The 19,503-nt window shown below is 38.3% G+C and overlaps 1 protein-coding gene across 1 annotated transcript in view; it reads right to left on the reverse strand.

Moving 5' to 3' along the window:
- RGPD4 (RANBP2 like and GRIP domain containing 4) overlaps window positions 1-19,503 on the reverse strand; it is a 32,460-nt gene that overhangs the window by 5,256 nt on the left and 7,701 nt on the right. The window contains exons 8-23 of the mRNA XM_031051184.2: window positions 18,846-18,936; window positions 17,815-18,024; window positions 17,132-17,310; window positions 16,841-17,016; window positions 16,442-16,565; window positions 15,449-15,610; window positions 14,975-15,112; window positions 14,740-14,886; window positions 14,032-14,214; window positions 13,860-13,943; window positions 12,925-13,063; window positions 12,658-12,755; window positions 7,637-12,092; window positions 2,261-2,428; window positions 1,421-1,513; window positions 372-556 (exon numbers count right to left, since the gene is read on the reverse strand). Of these exons, the coding sequence (XP_030907044.2) occupies window positions 372-556; window positions 1,421-1,513; window positions 2,261-2,428; window positions 7,637-12,092; window positions 12,658-12,755; window positions 12,925-13,063; window positions 13,860-13,943; window positions 14,032-14,214; window positions 14,740-14,886; window positions 14,975-15,112; window positions 15,449-15,610; window positions 16,442-16,565; window positions 16,841-17,016; window positions 17,132-17,310; window positions 17,815-18,024; window positions 18,846-18,936 (6,633 nt within the window). The remainder of the gene's footprint in view (window positions 1-371; window positions 557-1,420; window positions 1,514-2,260; window positions 2,429-7,636; window positions 12,093-12,657; window positions 12,756-12,924; window positions 13,064-13,859; window positions 13,944-14,031; window positions 14,215-14,739; window positions 14,887-14,974; window positions 15,113-15,448; window positions 15,611-16,441; window positions 16,566-16,840; window positions 17,017-17,131; window positions 17,311-17,814; window positions 18,025-18,845; window positions 18,937-19,503) is intronic.

A 19,503-nucleotide genomic window follows, 5' to 3' on the forward strand; every position in this document is an offset into this window, starting at 1 on the left:
AAAACCTGAAGTATCTTTGAAGTATTATGCTTTCAAAAAAAAAAAAAAATCAACAAAAAACCACCCCCACACCCAAAAAAACCAACCATGACTTCCTAAAATTAGTTAGTTCTTATCTATACACACATTAGCAGTGATTTTACTACCCAACGCAGTTTCTAATTTATGAGAACAGCTGTACCTCCTTTCTCTTCCCAAGGAACTTTAGATCTCAGGTTCTGTTTCAGTGTTGGTAAAGATTTGAGGCACAGCCCAGAGTCAAAGTTTTCCCATACTGGATGTTTTAGTTCTCACAAGGTGAAAACTACGCAAGCATGTAGATAAGGTAACTGTACAAGTTTAATGACAAATAATAAAGATTTAGTTCTTACTTTTGTTTCTTGAGTTGTAACTTCTGCCTGGAAGTCTTCTGGACTGTCATCCTCAGTGTCACTGCTGACACCACACACAGATGTGGAAAGAACCTCAAGAGTTCCTGCTTCAGCTTTCTCCTCAGGAGCTGGTTTCTCTTCCCAAATAGTAGCACATTCTCCTTCATTGTTGGATTTACTTTTCCCTGTGAAAAGTGAATGAAAAAAAAAAACAACAGTGGAAAAGAGCTAGGAAGACTGCTAAATATCAAAGTAATTTTTTCACACCTACACTATAAAATAACCTCATGATAGCCAGACCAACTTGAAATCAGACTTCCAAGAGTTTTTTCAAACAGCACTGCTATTTAAAACAGTGGAAGTGAAGACTGACTTAACTCCACTCAGGGTGACTAGAACTCATCATACCTGGTTTGCTATGGATACCATAAAATTTCCATGCAATGATGAAGAGTTAATCTGGCAGCTGCCAGTACTGATACCTTCCTATAGTATCTGCTCACATTTCAGATGACTCAACATATACCACCTCTTTCTAGCACATAACCTCAAAAAAAGCCCCACCAAACTTCACTTCTGGAAGTACCTACCCAGATTTTCAGTTATGGAACACTGAATTCTGAGGCACACCCAAAGCTGCAAATTCAATCTTCCACACCTGCATTTTTAGTATAAAGACAAAGTATCTTTTTTTTCTTAATTGAACAGTATTAACTCATAAGCTTAACTTAAACTGACTATCTGCAGAAGTAGCAAGTATTCAAAGATGCGGGCAACTTTTATCTTGTACAGCATCACACCAAGCTGAATTTTTCATATTCAGAAGGGGCTTAAGGTAGGAAGACACACTGATGTTCTTGTTAGAGGCCACCTGAAATGTGTATTTCTCATTCTGTTTCATTTCATTCATGAAACTAACATTTCAATGTACTGAGTTTAAAGATGTATTTTGAATTCAGCATCACTGCTTCTAAAAACTATCGCAGGAAACAAAATTAATTTCAGTACCCTGTGTCCTTTGGATTTAAAGTTTTTGTTTTAAGACATACCTTTTACAGGATCTTGCAATTTCTTTTTCTTTCCTGAATCACTGGGATAAAGTCTTCCATTAAGTTTCTTAACAGCTGTTTCGTAGTCTTCATCTTAAATACAGGAAAGAAGTGTTAAGTTCTCAGTACAGAGTACTGAGAAGTCTGCATCCTCAAATACAGAGGTCTGCTAAGCCCTTCCAAACTCACAAGCCTAGCAAGTATGCACAATTTTTACTTATGCTTTAAGATTTCCACAGGTCAGTAAACTTTCATTTCCCATATTGCATGTATGTGCTTCGGTGTGTTACTGACACTTTTCTCAGCCTAGATTGTTACACATAAACGGCACAGATTTTGTTTATAAAAATACATTTCTTGAGTGATTTTATTAAGGGTACCACTAAACAGAATTGGGAAGAAATACTGGAGATCTTTTAGATTAAAAACTATCAAGCTCAGGTATTTGTGGGCTTGTCTTCTCCAATTTTCTGTGGAATACAATGCTGCAGAAATTCCATTTAACATACTTGCTGCTGAATAAATTAGGAGTAATTTAGTTGCATGTAATAAGATTTGATATACAATATGTGCAGTTTTAGTGTTAGGTGTTTGCTTTAGAAAAAAAGATAAGCTATTAGTCTAGCATTTAGGGAACCTGAGCATATTCCTTTTTGATAAAAATTGCCTTGTATTTGTCTCTAAAAATAGTTACAGAAGTAAGCCTCTTGCTCAAATGCAATTATTTAGTCTCATCTACACAACTGCATTGGTAATATAAGTGTCAATGCCCATAAAACACTATAAACACCCCTTTTCCCCAAAAAAGACAACACACTGATGGCCTTTGGCACTCCTTACCATCATCTTCATCACTCACATATCCAGGCTTATTCTTGTAACAGAAGAATGTTGAAGGTAGCTTGAGAAAGCTAGCGAGAGCTCTCTGTTCAGGGGTAGGCGTTAATTCGTAAACTATTGTAACCTCATCAGATGGAAGATCATCTTCTGATGTTGTTATCTTCTCAGCTTTTTGCAGAAATTGAACAAACCATTAAAACCAAGTAATTTTAGAATAGGGAATAACATTAGTCCTGTATTGCCATTATTACAGAACTGAATTAATTCTTAAACAGTTAAAAATATATTTGGAGCATATATATAATTCTGTTGATCCACAGCAAAGAAAAATCAAAGTTACAGGATGTTAGGACCGAGCATCCTTTTAAGAAATTCTAACCTGCATCCACAATTATATCCTATTCTATTGGATATAATTATCTGGAATTCCAAATATCAGAACAGAAACAAGCCTGCTTCTTTATATCGTTATAAAGGATTAAGTCCTCATGTCAAGCAATATGCCTATGGAGAAGATGGACAGAGGTGCTATCTAGAGGTAGTGAGGCAAACTTCAGGCCTGAAAAAAGTGAAGCTGTCTACAACAACACGTCCTACTGCACTGTTTAAAAATGCTTAAAGTTCTAGAAAATACTAAACAGAAACTGAACAGAATTTGTTTCAGATTTACTATGGGAAAGCTGAGCTTTTTATTAGCTAATCTCCATTTATCTTAACACCTGTTGCTGAAACTGCTATTGTTACAAAGGTAATTTTTAGTTCCACTTTGTTGCACAGAAAATACTGCTTTCACTCAATTTAACTAGCTTTTCTAGCAAAACCAAATAGCACTATCAGTTTTATTACAGTTTTTTCTCCTCTCTCCTTCAACATGAAGCTGTCCATTCCACTTGTACTGAAGATAAAAAAGAACCTGAACGAAAAAGCAAACTCCAAACAAATCAAATAACTCCACCCCCCCCCAAACAAAACAAAACAAACAAAAACCAAAATGAAACTGCATAGTCAAAGGTTAAAGCTGGAAGCACAGGCTAGAGCAAACTGCCTCATGTATTCTTTGTTTGAGGTTTTGCTCGTTTGGGTAGGGTTTTAGTGTTGTTTTGAGAGGTAGAGTTACTGGGGAAAGGTGTAAAACATAAATGCTAACTATTTATATGAATTAACCTATAAAAGCACATCAATATCCACTCACTGGCTTTTTTGAAGAACAGTTGGATTACTTTAGTAAGTCAAACTATGTGTTAACATTCTCCAGGTTTGAGTTGAACTAGTCAGGAGAATTTGAAGTGTGCTCCCAAAAGCTTACTGCTCATTTCATTAGAAAATACTTGTTAATTCTGTGGCACAAAGTAGTCAGTGGGAACCTAAATCTTCAGCTATGAACCAGACCACTGCTTACTTCCTGAGGAACACCAATCTTCCTGATCATGCAATTCAGTATTCATCATTGTAAGAGGATACCAGGACAGAAGAGAACTGCAATGCTTATAGACATGCCATTTGATCCTCTGACACGACAGACACTAAAATAAAACTGGTTTTTAAAAGCAGTTTTCACCACTAGAATTTTCCAGTAGATGAAGAGTGTTTAGAGAATAGTGGAATAACAGCAAAATCCAAAGTACTAGTTAAAATTTAAGACATTCCCCCCCCCAGACTGTTCTCTCCATAACCTTTTTGCCCCATTTCACTCTCCCTTTGATTTCAAGTTAATAATTAAGTACCAGTGTAGCTCAAACTGTGTCATGAAGATATGTAGGTATCCTGCATATTAGCATATAGTTTATTCTCTCAGATTAGCCGTGCAAGTGTCTCAGTTGGACTGAGTAAATTTGCACCAAGTTCACCAGAGAGCTTTAAGTGTGCAGTAGTTAGTTTTAAAGCCATTAAATGTTACAACAAACGAAGTTTTCCTTAAGATCAAAGAGTTCTCAAAAAAAGAAATCTAGCTTCAACAACAAAAAAATTCTTCCAAAGTCAGTCAGGTAGATGGTACAAGTGTGAGCTTCCTTTAATCTGAGCAGTATAAAGCTAGCTAGAAGACCCTGGCAACAGATGATACAGTTCATCATATTCAACAGACGTCATTCCCAAAGAACTATCACGCAGTCTCTTTCAGTAGGCTTTGTGCAAAGTAGCTGAATAAGACAAATACATTATAAAGTCACTTCATCTTAATCTATAGGTAAATTTTTCCATGAAGACGATCTATGAAATAGCACTGGAATAAGATTCTAGTGTTCCAATCATCCACTCAAAAGGCTTCAACAATAAAGATTAAGATTACAACATGTATTTGCCCTCAGAATAGGAAGACTGAGCAAGATGCTCACCGGTTCAGTTAACTCAATTTCTACTCATCCTCCCCACAAGAAAGTTAACTTTCCTTATCCAAAAATGCTGCAAACAGCTTAAATATATTTTCACAAGCAGCCATGAAAACCAAGATCCATGCATACATACACCACATTCTTAAAAGACTTTTGGCTTTGTGATAATAGTACTTTCAACCTGGGGGAAAAAATCCACACAATCCATTGTTAGTATATGGAAGGCACAAAATAAAGAACGTCATGCACAACAGTTCTTTTCACTGCTGAACTGTTTTTTTGCTTTTGTTTCAACTAACATTAATACCAGGTAGGCCTAAATATCCAGCTAGTCACAATATTTTCTTTTTCCTTTCTTATGGATATAAAAGCATCAGTTTAAATCTCTATGCATGTAACTGATACAGTGACATGCAATTGTCAACACTGATTCACTCATAAAGTGCTTGCAAAAAGCTCATGACCTGAGCTGAGAAAAACTTAAGTATTTCTCCATGAAGGTGCAGAACTACTGTGAGGTTATATTTATTTTGAATGCTGCTCTAGCACAGCTTAGAAGCTGCTCCCTGAAGGACATCCCCCATGAGAAAGCCTCAGATTATATTTACACTGATTAGGCTTCTCAGTCATATGTTATTAAAGCAAAGTTCAACACAAAGCCCTCAAAAAGCTACGCTGAAGACAATTATCAACTGTATATAATTACTAAGCATATAATCCTATCCTAGGGAGCAGAAAAGTAAAAGTGAAGAACAGTCTACGGTACTAGCAGGGCATATTTAGTCTATTTGGGTTTTTGTAAGCACACATACACATGCCCTCACACACCCCAAGTGTAAAAACAGGGTCAATTTGAGGCAGCAGCAGTTCTTGCACATATGCACTGGCACAAAATGCTTAATCACTTCACATTATGGACATTGAATGATGAAAATTTAAACCTAATTATTAGTAAACTCCATGAACAGGGATGCTTAAAAACACAGAACAGTTGACTTTAGATCATATATACAGGTGTTCAGTGTTTAGATAAGAACAGCACCTCCAGAAATACAGTTTTGGGAAAATGGTGTTTGGAATGTCATTTTGATATTTTGAACAATGTTAAGACACAAAAAACTGTCCCGTGTGCAGACATCAATGCAAATTTGCTTTTTAAAATTAAAATGCTGTTGAACTGTCTAAGTTAAGTATGCTTACAGCAAGCATACTTCCAAGAAGCACAGTTAGTAACCATTCAAACTACAAACTCTAAGTTTTGGTTACAGATTCTGAATATAAGCAAACTGCTTACTCAGCCAAAGAGTTCTGGCCAGCTAAGGTGCACTTCACATTATACAAGTAGTATCTATCTATCTATCTATCTATCTATCTATCTATCTATCTATCTATCTATCTCCAACTCTTCAGCTACTGCCTTTCTCCTGTCTATATGCTTGTTTTTTTCAGAAGTGCAGTAATTAACACTGATGATCTGGAAACTGAATTAAGCATTTCCAGCAGGGAGGTTAAATATATTCAAGCATCCTACTGTACAACCTGTCTTGAGATCTTCAAGCATCTCTCACGGAAGTGGAAAACTTCAGGCACTAAGAGATGTGTTCTCTAAAAATAACAGGAGAATTTAATTTCTTTAGAAAAGGGGAATTTGAGAGATCCAGTGTGCATGTTCAGTAAAACTGTGCCAGAGAAGTGCAAGAAAATAAGGCAAGCATAAGCTAGAAGCTTAAACAGGGCCATCCATTGTGCTAGCTCATACTAAGGGCTAGAGACATTCTCCAATAGGACAAACACAGTAGTCAAACACAGTTTTAAGTACTCTTCTTCAGCATGCACGTTAATTACAAGGATTACCAAGCCAACTGCTTTACCACAGTTGGGTTACTGTCCATGCGTGCTCAAATGTTTTGATCACACATTCAGTATCACACATTCAGTGCAGTACATAAATACCTTCACTATCAGGTTGCAAAGAAGGTGTGCTTGTCCAAAAGGCCATTGGATTAGATTTAAAAAGACTAAAATTAAATCCTAAAAAAATAAATCGTTTGGATATAAGCGTTTACCAGGAATTTTAAATGGGTAAAACAGACTTATCCGAGTTCTGGAAGCACTCTGTAGTTGTATTACACAGCAGGAACCGTCATCTGCTAATACTATACCAGCTTATCCAACCCATATAAATAGACTGCAGCTATATTCTGCCACATCACTTTATTATTCTTTAGTTAATAAACAGACAGTATCTCTTGATAATTGAGACTAGTACACAGATTAAGAATTTATCATCTGATTAAACAGCCTTACACTGATGGGAAGCAGTACGTGAAGCCTTCGAAGAAAGCAAATCCTATTCTTGTCACAAAGCCACTTCATCACTTCATAGTGATCATGTTGCAGCCATAACTTCTGCAAGTGCATCTTTTTCAGGCAGTGTCAGAAACTACATAATTGAGGATGTAATCACATGATCTCTTTTCAGGCTAAGGAAAGAGGCTAACATCTGGTGTTATTTAAGCTACACATCTGAAATTACAGAGGCCAATAATTAAGACTTTAAGCATATGTATAAAAAGTAGCTTTAGAATACCCATTTGTTCAATCATGGGGATAATTCAAAGTTTAGCTGAAGTATACATTCGCTGTTCTGACACTTTACTACTCAGAGCAAAGGCCCAGGTACATACACCACCAATACAATTACCTATTAAAGTCTCAAAAAGTGAATCCACAGATTCTTCTCTAAACATTTAAGCCTAACATTCAGGTATAGCACTTCAAAGGTATAGCTCCTATTTGAAACCCCCTTTCTCACTAATCAATAATACCCCATATTGCATCACACACTTTCATTTTTATAGGAAAATAATTATGAATTGAAATTCACTCTTAGTTGAAATTCGAGAATGTGTGAAGAAGTGGGTATCCGCACTACAACTGCGTAGATCTACACATTATTAAGACAACAAAGAGTAAGGAATATCACAGAGGTGACTGCTTAGTAAGTTGCATGGTTGAACACATTACTAGTTCAACTGACACTCACCTTTTTCCATAATTCTAAACGAGAAGTTTGAGGGTCCATCTTGTGTTGAAGTAGGCAAGTTTTCTACCTTGCTGCCTAGAGGCTTCTGAGGAGCATTAGAGGTTTTTGCTGGTTCAGAAACTTCCACTTCTTTCTGCACTGTGTTCTGAGCCACTGGAATATGGTCTTCATTCTTTTTTGGAGGATTAAAGCTGAAGCCAAAGAGAGAACCAGTAGCTGAAGTATTTCCAAATGTGAATGTCTTTGACTTTTCGTTACTAAAAATGCTCTTGACAGATTCAGACCCAAATACAAACTTCGGAGGAGAAACCACTGTTTTTGTTGGTGTTTCTGAAGTGCTAGACACCTCTGCAACCTCTACAGTTACATCAGAAGTATCATCACCGTGGCTGAGATCAGTTCTTTCTCTGGTAGTTTCTTCCAAGACAGCTACAGCATTTTTACCACAGGGAGATTCCTTTGGTGTATTTGCACGTGAAGAAAGAGGGGTTATCAGTGTCTCTCTCTCTTGGGCATGCTTTGCTTCATCAAAAATTTGCTTAAATGCGTCTGCAACATCTTGCAGCTTGAATCGGACAGCTAGAAGTTCTACTTTCCTTTCGCCATCCGCAAAGTCACATGCTGTCCATACCCACGCTCTATCAGATCCTTTCATTTGTTGTATATTCATATCTGGTGTTATTCTATGATTGGCACAGAGTTTTAGTACCTGGTCCCTTCTCATTACGATACGTACTTGTTTGTTGTCATAGTTCTGTAGTATCTTGATATCTCCAATACCTCTTTCTTTCCACTGATTAGCATCTTTGTCATATCTGTAGAGCTTAGCTCTGTGACTGAAGACAACCTGCTCATTTTCCTCACCACTGGTCACTTCCACAAGATCAGGCAGAGGTACCACAGGTTCAAAGTACTGCCCATCTCTCTCTTCTTCTTGAGTAACATCAGAATCTTCATCTGTGCCTACTGATGTTCTACTCTGGTTCTGTTTGGCAGGAGATTTGGATGGGCTCAAGGCAGATTTAAAGCTGAAACTAAAACCTGTGGTAGACTCTCCAAATCTAAACAGATTTTTCCTTACAGGGCTACTTGCAAGAGGTGATGCATATACAGAACTACTTACGCTATCATCCAATGCTTCTTCACGCAAATCATAGTTATCCCATTCCAGAGTAGGCCCAGTACTTTCAGCATGAGGCTTTATAACCAGATCAGAAGTACTGCTGGCACAAACAGAACTTACACTTTCTTCTTCTGACAGTTTAGCTTTGTCATCTGTCAGAAAGGTTTTGAGATCTTTTAAGCCACACTTCATTTCTTCTGCTTTCTGTATAAGTTGAGCAGTCCTACCTGTATCAACAAGTTTATGGGGTGTCTGCAGTGGTATGTCTAATAGTAGCCTCTGACATTCTTCAAACTTCTGTTTGAACTCCTCAGCCTGCTCTGGTGTCTTGAATTTTGCTGCCAACTGTTCCAACTTTGCATCACCATCAGAGAAGTCATTGGCCATCCACATCCATGCTTTGTCTGAGCCAGACAGCTGTTTCAAGTTCATTGTTGTTGTTATCCAGTGATTTGCACACACCTTCAATACCTGCTCACGCCGCATTAATATTCTTACTTTGCCATTAACTTCATTTTTAAGAATCTTCAGGTTGCCCACCCCACGTTCTTTCCACTGGCTTGTTTCTGGATCAAACCTGAACAGCTTGACTCTTTGGGAGTATAACACTTTCTCATCTTCCTCTCCTGTAAATGGTTCTACTTTTTCAGGCATTTGAACTATAGGTTCAAAATGGATATCATCACTGTCCTCTGTCTTATACACATCATCATCCTTCTCGCCAAGGTCAGCAGATGTGTTGGCTTTGTGATCCATTTTAGAATCCTGTGAAGAAAACAGCTTTTCACCTGCACCTGAAAAGCCTTTGAAGTCAGGGTCATTTTTGCCAAACTGAAAGCCTTCCCTGGGAGTATTTTTTGCAAGTTCGGCAAAAGTAAAAGTGCTGCTATTTTGCCCAAAAACAAAGTCACTTTTCTCCTTGCCTGCTGCTTCTTGAAACTGGAACGTAATTCCGCTATCTGAAGGCAGTTCCTTTTTGTCTTTTTCATCAGTGCTTTTTAAGAAGCCAGTTGTACACTCTTTGGATGGCTCATCTTTCTTAGCGGTATTTTTATTAGACTCCTGTATCCCAAATTTAAATCCGTTTGCAGGCACTGGCATTGAAAAGGTAAATCCATCCTTTGCAAGCTTAGTTTCAGTATCAGTAGGAATCTGAAATGTAAATGACGGTGCCTTGCCTGGATCAAGACCAAACTTAAAGCCCTTTTCTAAGAAATCACACTTAAAGCCTGTTCCCAGCTGTCCTCCAGCAGGTTCAGGTAACTTACTTTTCATGCCAAAAGCAGGAGCTGGTGAAGAATCACCAGGAGTCTTAACAGATGGATTTGGTGTTTGGCAAGCTACACAGGCTGGTGAAAAACCTTCATTCCTTATAAGACAAGTATTACAATCCCACTGCCCTTCTTTTTTAGCAAAAAGCCCTTCAAATCCATTTTTCTGTGGCTTACTTGAATCAAACCTGGGAGCAGGGGATGCCTGAACAGTAGGTGTAGGCGCATTTGGTTGACTTTGAGAGTTCGGATTGTGACAAGAGTGACAGTTCACATCTTTTGCTTCATTTTGGACTAGGCATGCAGAGCATTCCCACTGACCTTCCTTTTTAGAAAAAGCAGTACCCAAGTCATTTTGAACAGCCTTTGGAGCAACTGCTTGGCCAAATTTAGAGGAAGCTTCTTGACCAGATATTGAGGCATTGGTTTTGTTTGCAACACCCTTGGAAGCAGTGGGTTCATTTCTTACTGAAAGGACAGTGCAGTCCCATTGACCTTCCTTTTTAGCAAAAGCAGATCCAAATGTGTCCTGCACAGTGTTACCACCGGCTTTGACACTTTCCGCAGACTCAGTTAATGGTGTGCCACGTGTTTCCCACATATCTGGATTTGGATTTTGACATGATACACAACTCTTCACAGTTGCATCATTTGGAACTAAACATATTTTACACTCCCATTGATCCTTCTTCAAGAGATGCTGCTCAAGCCCACCAGAAGGAGAGTCACTGCTCACCCCATTTTTTGGTAACTGAAAGCCAGAGTTTAGGGTCCCAGAAATAGATCTGCTAGGCTCCTTGATGTCCTGATTTGTTGTTTCTCTTGTTGTTCCACTACTCCGAGTCACAGATGCATCAACATTTGATCCCAAGGTTTTCAAAATATTCTGAGACTCCTCAAACTTACTTTTGAACAGCATTGCTTCCTCAGGTGTTTTAAATCTAATTGCAAGCTGTTCTGGTTTTGGCAACTCATCTGCATAATCTACAGCATGCCATACAAATGACCTATCTGATCCAGCATTTGGAGTTAACTTCATATCAGTATTTATGTAGTGATTTGCACAGATTTTCAGCACTTGGTCCCGTCTCATTAAGAGACGGAATTTGCCAGATACCTTATGCTTTAGTATTTTCACATTGCCAATACCCCTTTCTTTCCATTCTTTAGTTTCGGCATCAAAACGAAAGAGTTTGCCTCTGTTGCAGAAGAATTCTTCTTCATCTTCCTCACCTGTCTTTACTTCAATCTTGTCAGGGAGTGGCACCACAGGATCAAAATGAGGACCATCATCATCCTCATCTCCACCATGGGTGCTTCCTCCCTCTGTTTCATGACCTTTATTGGCAAAATCAGAATTTGAAGTCATATATAAAAGCTTGCTTGGTTCTTGAGCATTAAATGTATCGCCCTTCTCAAACCCCAGGGTTTTGTGCGTATTTTGTCCCATGCCCTCTCCAAAAGAGATGGCTGGAGTATGTTTATTGCCAAAAGTGAAGGTACTTCTTTGACTGTTTAAGCGATCATTAACTGGTTTTTGTTCCATGTATCTATCATCTTGTAAAGGCTTATCAGATGTCAGAAGACTTAAGAGGTTGTCGCTGTTATTAAAAGCTGCATTACCAGCTGGTGTTCCAACTTGAAGAGAAGGAAAGGTAAAGTCTCCATCATTAGACTTGAAGTTATTGTTGAATTTAAAAGTTGTTGGCTGACTCAACTGTGCTGGTGGTGGCACAGGTGGTTTTGACCCTTCTGCTGCTCCTGGCTGTGCAAATTTAGACTTTGGAGTTTCTACCACTTTTGATTCTACAGACTTTGTGAAATATCCTGGTTTAGGCAATGATGGATTTGTGCTTGCTGGTGGAACACTGTAATTGTAATAATCATCACCCACACGAGGAGAAATGAGTCCAGTAGCAGGAGAATCAAAACGCAGAGGTGTGCCATATATATCTTGGGAAAACATACAAGACGGGTTTTGCAGAGGTGGTGTATGCATCGGTTGTTGGTAAGCATATATATGCTGCTGAGGTGCAAGTCGGTTCATGCCATAGACAGGAGCCTATAGAAAAAGTAAAACCAAGTGTTTTGTTTATTATGGTAACATAGAAGACAAAGTCTTATTGTGCTGAAGCCCATATAGCATGTACTGTTTAAAGCACGGCAATGCTTTCACATGAGTTTAAGCTAATTTTAACTTAAACTGATTAGTTTAAATCTTGAAGGGCATCTGAAAACAAGGCACAAGGTGAGTGGGTTGTGGGTTTTTTATTGTTTTTTTTGTTTGTTTTTTTTTACAAGAAAAGCCTCAAAAACCCCATTCTGTTTTGCCATACAACCTGTGGGGGGGGAAGGGAGGAAGTTGTGTGGAAATTAAGTGCTTGATATCATACATACCCTGTATGGAACATGTACTAACACATTACAGACATATTGCACTGGCTTTCCCTCCCGAACTCCACATCTCCAGAATGAGGCAGAGATAAATGATCAGTTTATCCCCGGCAATTCAAGTTTACCAAACACTATTTAAGCAACTGCAATTACATCCAACTGCATACAGAATCAAAAGTGGTCATTTTCAGCAGGTCATTGGAAATAGCTTAAGTGGATACATCTGTTCTCACCTTTGTCGGTGTTACATTGGTTGGGGCAGTTCTGAGAAGATACTGAGAGTTATAGGCAGGTGACTGGCTGTAGTAAACAGAGGGGCCAGTGGTAGCAACTAAAAAAGAACAGCAGGAAACCAGTTTATACTTAGTTTTTATGTTGTTGTTTTAAATTGACTCTCCCAAGCAATCAGATTTAAATTTTGAATCATTAAAACAATTCACATTATTTTCAGAAGTCTTACTTGGTTTAGCTAAGCATTTAGACAGAAATTCAGCAGTTACCTGTTAATGGAGCTTCGTGAAGATTTTGTGGTCTCTGATAACCCTCTGACATTGTATCTGCTCCATAGCTTTCAGCAGGCCATCGATGAGATGACGCATTTGAGTTGGAATTATTAAGCTTCATTTCTTGCATTTCATTCTGACAAGACAGTTGCCAATCAAGGGTATAAGTATATACTACATAAGCATTTTCAGAAGAAAATAAAAGGAATGATCCCTACCCTTTTGCTAGTTAAAAGAATGCTCAAGTTCAGGGGAAGAAGGGGAAAAAAAAAGAGGTAGCCCTCCCAGAATCATCCAAAACCTGCCCATGCAGTAGAATCGTAGAATCAACTAGGTTGTAAAGACCTTTAAGATCATCAAGTTCAACCTTTACCCCATGACTGACTGATGGCCTGAAGCCGTTACCTCTTCTTGTCCTGTCACATCTACTTGGGTAAAAGATCAGCCACCTCCTCTCTCCATCCTCCTTTCATGTAGCTGTATAGAGCAATAAGGTCCCCCCTGAGCCTTCTCTTCTCCAGACTAAACAAGTCCATCTCCCTCAGCCCTTCCTCAATAGATTTGTTCTCTAGACTCTTCACCAGCTCTGTTGCCCTTCTCTGGACCTGCTCCAGTAGTGTAAAGCACTGAGATTGTATTCTAAATCCAGAAATAAAAACATCAGACCCAACTGGAAGAGAACCAAGCTGATGAAAGAACAACTCTCTGCATATAGTCTTTAGGTTGCCTCTACACCCTTGCCCAAGTCCCAAGTAGGAGTTTTGAAGCAAAAAGATTTATTCTTGCACTCAATTTAGGCAGATGTTAACATACAATAATTTCACTGATTTAAGTAATAGTCCAGAAACTGTAAGTTAGCCCATGCTATTACCACTAAATCCTTATAATCACTCAAAGTGTTCTTCACTGAATATAGTGATAAAATTGTTTACCTTTAAAGCTTCCACTTGCTGGCAGATCATTTGAAGTATAGATCTGTGATCTTCTGCCCACTGAGGAGGAGTTTTTGGAGAAAACTAGGGGAAAAAAAATAAAGAGTTATTTTAATCTTATTAAGTTTCTTCAAACATAACTATCCCCTGAAATAATAATGACTTAATTTACCTTGTAGCTCTTAGATGGTGAAAGAGAGAACCTGGTTGGTGATGGAGTAGAGTGTTTCACCTCTGACTCTACAGCTCGTGACAGGCCATTTCTGAAGGCAGGACCTCCCTCCTCAGCATTTTCACCAAGCTCCTGGATCACTGTATCTAGCATTTCCCTCACAGTTTCAATAGACACTGGCAGCTGGAGAGTTATTTGAAACATAAATCACGATTGCAATTCTCCCTCAGAGCAAGACAGACTATATTCAGAATTCCAGCTGAACAATTATAAGGCTTTCATTACAAAAATACTCTTTTCAGCAAAGCTCTAAACCTGCTTTAGAGCTTAATGAAAAAAACGTGAAAAACTAGCGTAATTAACATAAAAAAAACAATTCATACAAACATTAATTCTGTTTTTTCAAACTACTAACCTCTACAAAAAGACAGTGGCAAAAGCCATGCATTTACATTAAAGCTTTTAGCCACAGAGTAGTCTGAATGGTTGAATGAACCAGCCATAGTCTGACTGGTTACAAAAGTTACCCAGAGTTTATTACTCCATGAGTGTTAAGCAGGTTATTTGACATGAGCAAAGAAATAGGTTCAACTTGCCTTAATGCAGAGCCTGGCCTTAAAACTAACAAATGCAAACAGTTTGGTTTTGAAACAATAACTAAAGCCACTGCACCTCTTGGAACAAGTTTTTAAGGCAAGAATTACTTACTTTCTCAGTTACTGACATATCTGAGGAGCTTTCCTCAAGGATCTTCATTAAATAATGCTTGCTTTTAAGAAGATAGGTTTTGTGCTCTTCTTGTTCTTCTGGCAGCATGCTATCATTTTCCATCTCTTCTGCCTTTCTTTGGAAGATCTAAAGAACAGGATGGTGATTAACTAGGACCAGTCAGAAGGCAAATGAGTAAAGCAAATGATTTTAGGATTAATGCAGTTTATATTACCATGGCAAGATTCCAGTATGAAACCACACTGTTAATAGCTTCAAATGCTAATAAAGCATCATCAGTTTTGCCATCAACTGCATCCAACATTGCAAATGCTATACGTGCCTCTTCTTCATATGCTGCAACCTGAAAGACCTATAAAGAAAGTGGAAGACAACTCATACCTAACAATGCAATGACACAACCATTATTTTCTTTTTATTCCTATAATCAGGGAAAAAGGTTTATAAAGGAGGCTGGTACTAAGAGTGTTTACTGCCTTCCAATCATAGTTTTATAGGTTGTAAATAAAATTTTAAGAGAAGATTCTCCTCCCCATCACCCCATCAGGCACAGATACTATCAAATCTCATCATTAACACTTTCATAGCAGTAACAGTACAAGTCATACAATGCAGAGAAAAATACCAGAAGTACATAAATTTGACATATACCCTCTCTTACTTCAGCTTTGGCTTAATCAGTCTGTACCTGAATGTCTACACTATGGAAGTGTTTGAAGAGAGGGTCAGTAGGTTCAGGAATACTCCTCTTCTTTTTGATAATTTCCAGCATAGGCAAAACTTTCTTCCAGTAATAGACACTTCGTCCAATGTATTCCTTCTGGTCATAGAAAGAGTTAAGGCTAATGCCCTGTTGAAAAGAGAATAGAAGCAGAAGTTATTTCGACAAATTCACATTTCAATAAATTGTCCTGATTTCTTGAGAAGTCCCAAGAGTGCTTCTCTGACACGAGATGAACCTCAGAGGGGTTATCTTAAAAACAACAGCCCCTACCGTAAGACAGACATGGACCTGTTGAAGCAAGTCCAGAGGAGGATCACCAAGCTGATCAAGAGAACTGGAGCACCTCTGACACAAAGACAGGCTGAGAGAGCTGGGCTTGTGCAGCCTGGAGAAGAGAAGGCTCAGGGGAGACCTTAGAACAGCCTTCCAATACCTAAAGGGGGCCTACAAAAATCTGGAGAGGGACTTTTCACAAGACTGTGTAGTGACAGGACTAGGGGGGCTGGCTTTAAACTGAATGAGGGTAGATTTAGATAAGTATAGATTTAGGTTAGGAAAAACAAAAATGTATTTACTGTGAGGATGGTGAGACACTGGCACAGTTTGCCCAGAGAAGCTGTGGCTGCCTCTTCCCTGGCAGCATTCAAGGCCAGACTGGCTAGGGTTTTGAGCAGTCTGGTCCAGTGGAAGGTATCCCTGCCCATGGCAGGGTGGTAGAAACTGGATGATCTTTAAGATCCCTCCAACCGAAACCATTCTATGATTCTGAGACACTACAGTTTGAGACAGTGTACTTCATAGGGTGACTAGAGCAACTAGCTTGCCTGATAAAATAAACAGCCCTTCTCAAGAACATATTCACAATCTCATTCCTCCCCCAATGTCTGTTTATAGTTTGGAAAAATAAGAGAGAAAAACAACTCAGCTTCTACAGGGTCAAAAATAATCTCAGCTTACTGTTTTTTGCAGGCTTTTTGCCCAGTGGATAATCAAGGCAGGTTGAAGGCCGTGCTTCACCAGTGTTCTCAGCGTACTTAATCCATGCTGTACGATAAGCCTCAGTTTTGCTGCTGTTCCTGGTCTAAGTATCAGAAGAAGAAACATTCCATGATTGGTATTCTCTATTTTTCATTTGTTTGCACATTATGTGCCTGCAGTTTCTGTCCTAAGCTGCCTTTAGTTTAGAAATGCATTGCTAGAAATTAAAATCCCATTTTTCAAAATCTTTCAAGCATATCAAGTCCCTACTACAACAAAATGAGTCAGAAAATAAATTAATTTTACAAAAACCTCTTAGGACCAAGCAGAAGCTGCCTGAAGTCTTAGTCAAACATTTCCAAACTGAAAAAGCCTTACGTTGTTTTTCTCTGAATAAGAGTGCGAACAGCTTCCCACCAGCATTTTTGCTTTTCAGTATAGAGCTGCTTGCACACTGGCAATGGTAAGAATTGAGGCTGATGTGAACCGCAGTGAGAATTAAACTTTTCTTGCAATTGTAAGTTGCTGGTGAATACCACCCCAAGGAGGAATACCTGGTTTTGCAAAAAAAAAAAAAAAAAAAAAAAAAAAAAAAAAAAAAAGGGTATTAAATACCAAAAAAAAGCTTAAAATATATAGCACATTTCAGAGCTTGGACTGTTTACTTACTTCAAGGTCCAACAAGCAAATGGATTCAGGAGCATCTGTCTCAAGTCTTGATGTTTCTTGGGGCAAGTGAAAAAGCTGTTTTAGCCATTTGCGCATCGGGGGCAAGACTGACATAGAGTTCCACTGCAAGCCAAGCCACACAAGGTGCTGAAGACTGTCATTGTGCATTCGAACAGCACCTATGAAAAAAACAGAGCTGGATACAGATATCCACTTCCGACAAATCAGCAAGACTTCCACCTGATGAAAGCTGTATTTCACATTTCACTCTGTCAGATCAGCCAAAGGTATTCTGCAAACCAATTAGCATCAAGATTCCAACTTTCATTTAAGAAAGATTACAAACTTCAAATTAGCCAAACATATCGAGTAAACAGTTCATCTGAGTGCTCAAGCAATCGGAAGGGGGCGACTCTCAGATTTCTCTTCCCTTCCATCCTTACCATATGCAGTCCAATAGGCAACTGTTTTTTAGAAAACTTCTTTATTTCTCCCAAATCTTTAAGGAATTATTCAAGAAGCACTTATTTACTTTGCAAGAAAGTCTAAATCTTGCCTAGGACATTAGGGTAACTTTGGACAGCTTTTCCAAGTATTTTGTCTTCTGTTGCAATATGAAGTATGTTTAGAAGAGATTCTAGTATAGAAAGTTGTGCTGAGTTTCACGAAGTAACAGCTCTTACCAGTATCATATTTATTAAGTTCCATTTGCACTGGTGCTTGTGTACTGATATTTCCAATATCATTTGTGCCAATAAAAGACCTCTCTCTAGAAGCTCCACTCTCAAACAGGCTATCAAACAACGTAAACGAACCAGTCTTGTTTGCAAATGATTCCACAATCTCTTTAAAGAAGTCTTGCTTGCCATGGCTTAAGTTCAGCAGCATATGACCTAGAAAACAGAAATATCACTTTACATACATAAAGCAGTGAATGCAAATAGCATTTGATACACTGCACTGTTCTTGCTATCATAGGCTGGGTAGGAACTGGGATTTCCCCTTATGAAGCTCACAGATTGTTATGTTCTCCCTGTAATTAGGTCAGTGTTTCAGCACATAGGCTTTCCAAGCTCTTAGTGACAACAATCCCAAGGCATTTGTAAATCCAGTTCTTCAAGAAAACAAAGCCATCTTATTATTACTGCTATTCAAGAAGGCCTTGCAACTGTCCTTAAAACAAATAGCTGTCATATAAGTAGAAGCCTGTCTTACCAAAACGCATTTTGAAACAACTGAACCTGATGTCTAGGGGGTTTCACTTGTTTTCATCTAGGCCCTGCAAGAGTTTTAGACTGGAAAACTGTCTATACTTAGCAGCAAAATGAGCAAAGCTGATTAACAAGTAAGAGGATGGAAAGGACAGAAATATTTTCTTTTCCTATTGGGGCTAAAAATACTAGCAAAATAGTATTAGCTGGCAGAAGCCATTTCTACTAGTTTAAGAGACCATACAAGTGAAATTCCATTTTAGTTTGCTGGAGAAGCAAAAAGGAAACACCCATAAAAGACATGCTCTACTAGCATGCTAAAGAGGAGAAAACATGACTTTAGGTGTCAGGACAAAACTACTGTTTTGCTTTACACAGGTAGTCAGAATGTAGGTTTCACTACATACTGAATTGTTAACATTACACCTCAAAATTACAAAGATATTCTTTAACAAACCACTTAGCCTTTAATGCCATAACACTAAAATAGAATTATTTATTACCAGACTGGCTTTTTCGATCACAGGCCAACATTTCTAGTGTATCTTGTCCAGTCTGATCCCCCTTTATCAGTTTTGACTTTGGTTTAGGAACCTGGTGAAGTACAGAGAGAACTGTTACAGCTTTTTCACAGTAAAAGCATATCATTTACATCAGTCTTACAAATTAGCAAAAAAGTTTATTTATAGCGATTAAAAAAAAATACATAATTCATTCAGAAGGTACCATGTCACATCTCCTGGTACAGGAGGGAACGGAGTGGGGATTCACCCAAAACCCCAAAGCTGGCAGTTACAGATATTACAAGTAACATTATGTTCCTACAGGACCAAGTAATATCTGGACTGCAAGCAGTGACATAAAAAAGGACAAATTAATTTTACTTCTTAAAGAAAAGAATTAAGTTTGAGGTTTTAGTTGTCTACACAAAAAGCATATAGGAACTACTCAACTCATACTCCTCCCACCCTACAGCAGTAAGCCTAATACTTAATGTATGTATCTGTATTATAGAAAAGGGAATACGCTGGGGGAAATAAACTTGCTGACCTTTCACAATCAGGTTACTCTGACAAAGGAAACAGCTAAAGATACATATTTACCCCATTCATGTCATTTGAAACCTCTTAAAGAATTGTGAAAGGGTAGGGTTTAGCAATG

Source organism: Melopsittacus undulatus, chromosome 2, assembly GCF_012275295.1.
Source record: "Melopsittacus undulatus isolate bMelUnd1 chromosome 2, bMelUnd1.mat.Z, whole genome shotgun sequence".
Lineage (NCBI taxonomy): Eukaryota > Metazoa > Chordata > Aves > Psittaciformes > Psittaculidae > Melopsittacus > Melopsittacus undulatus.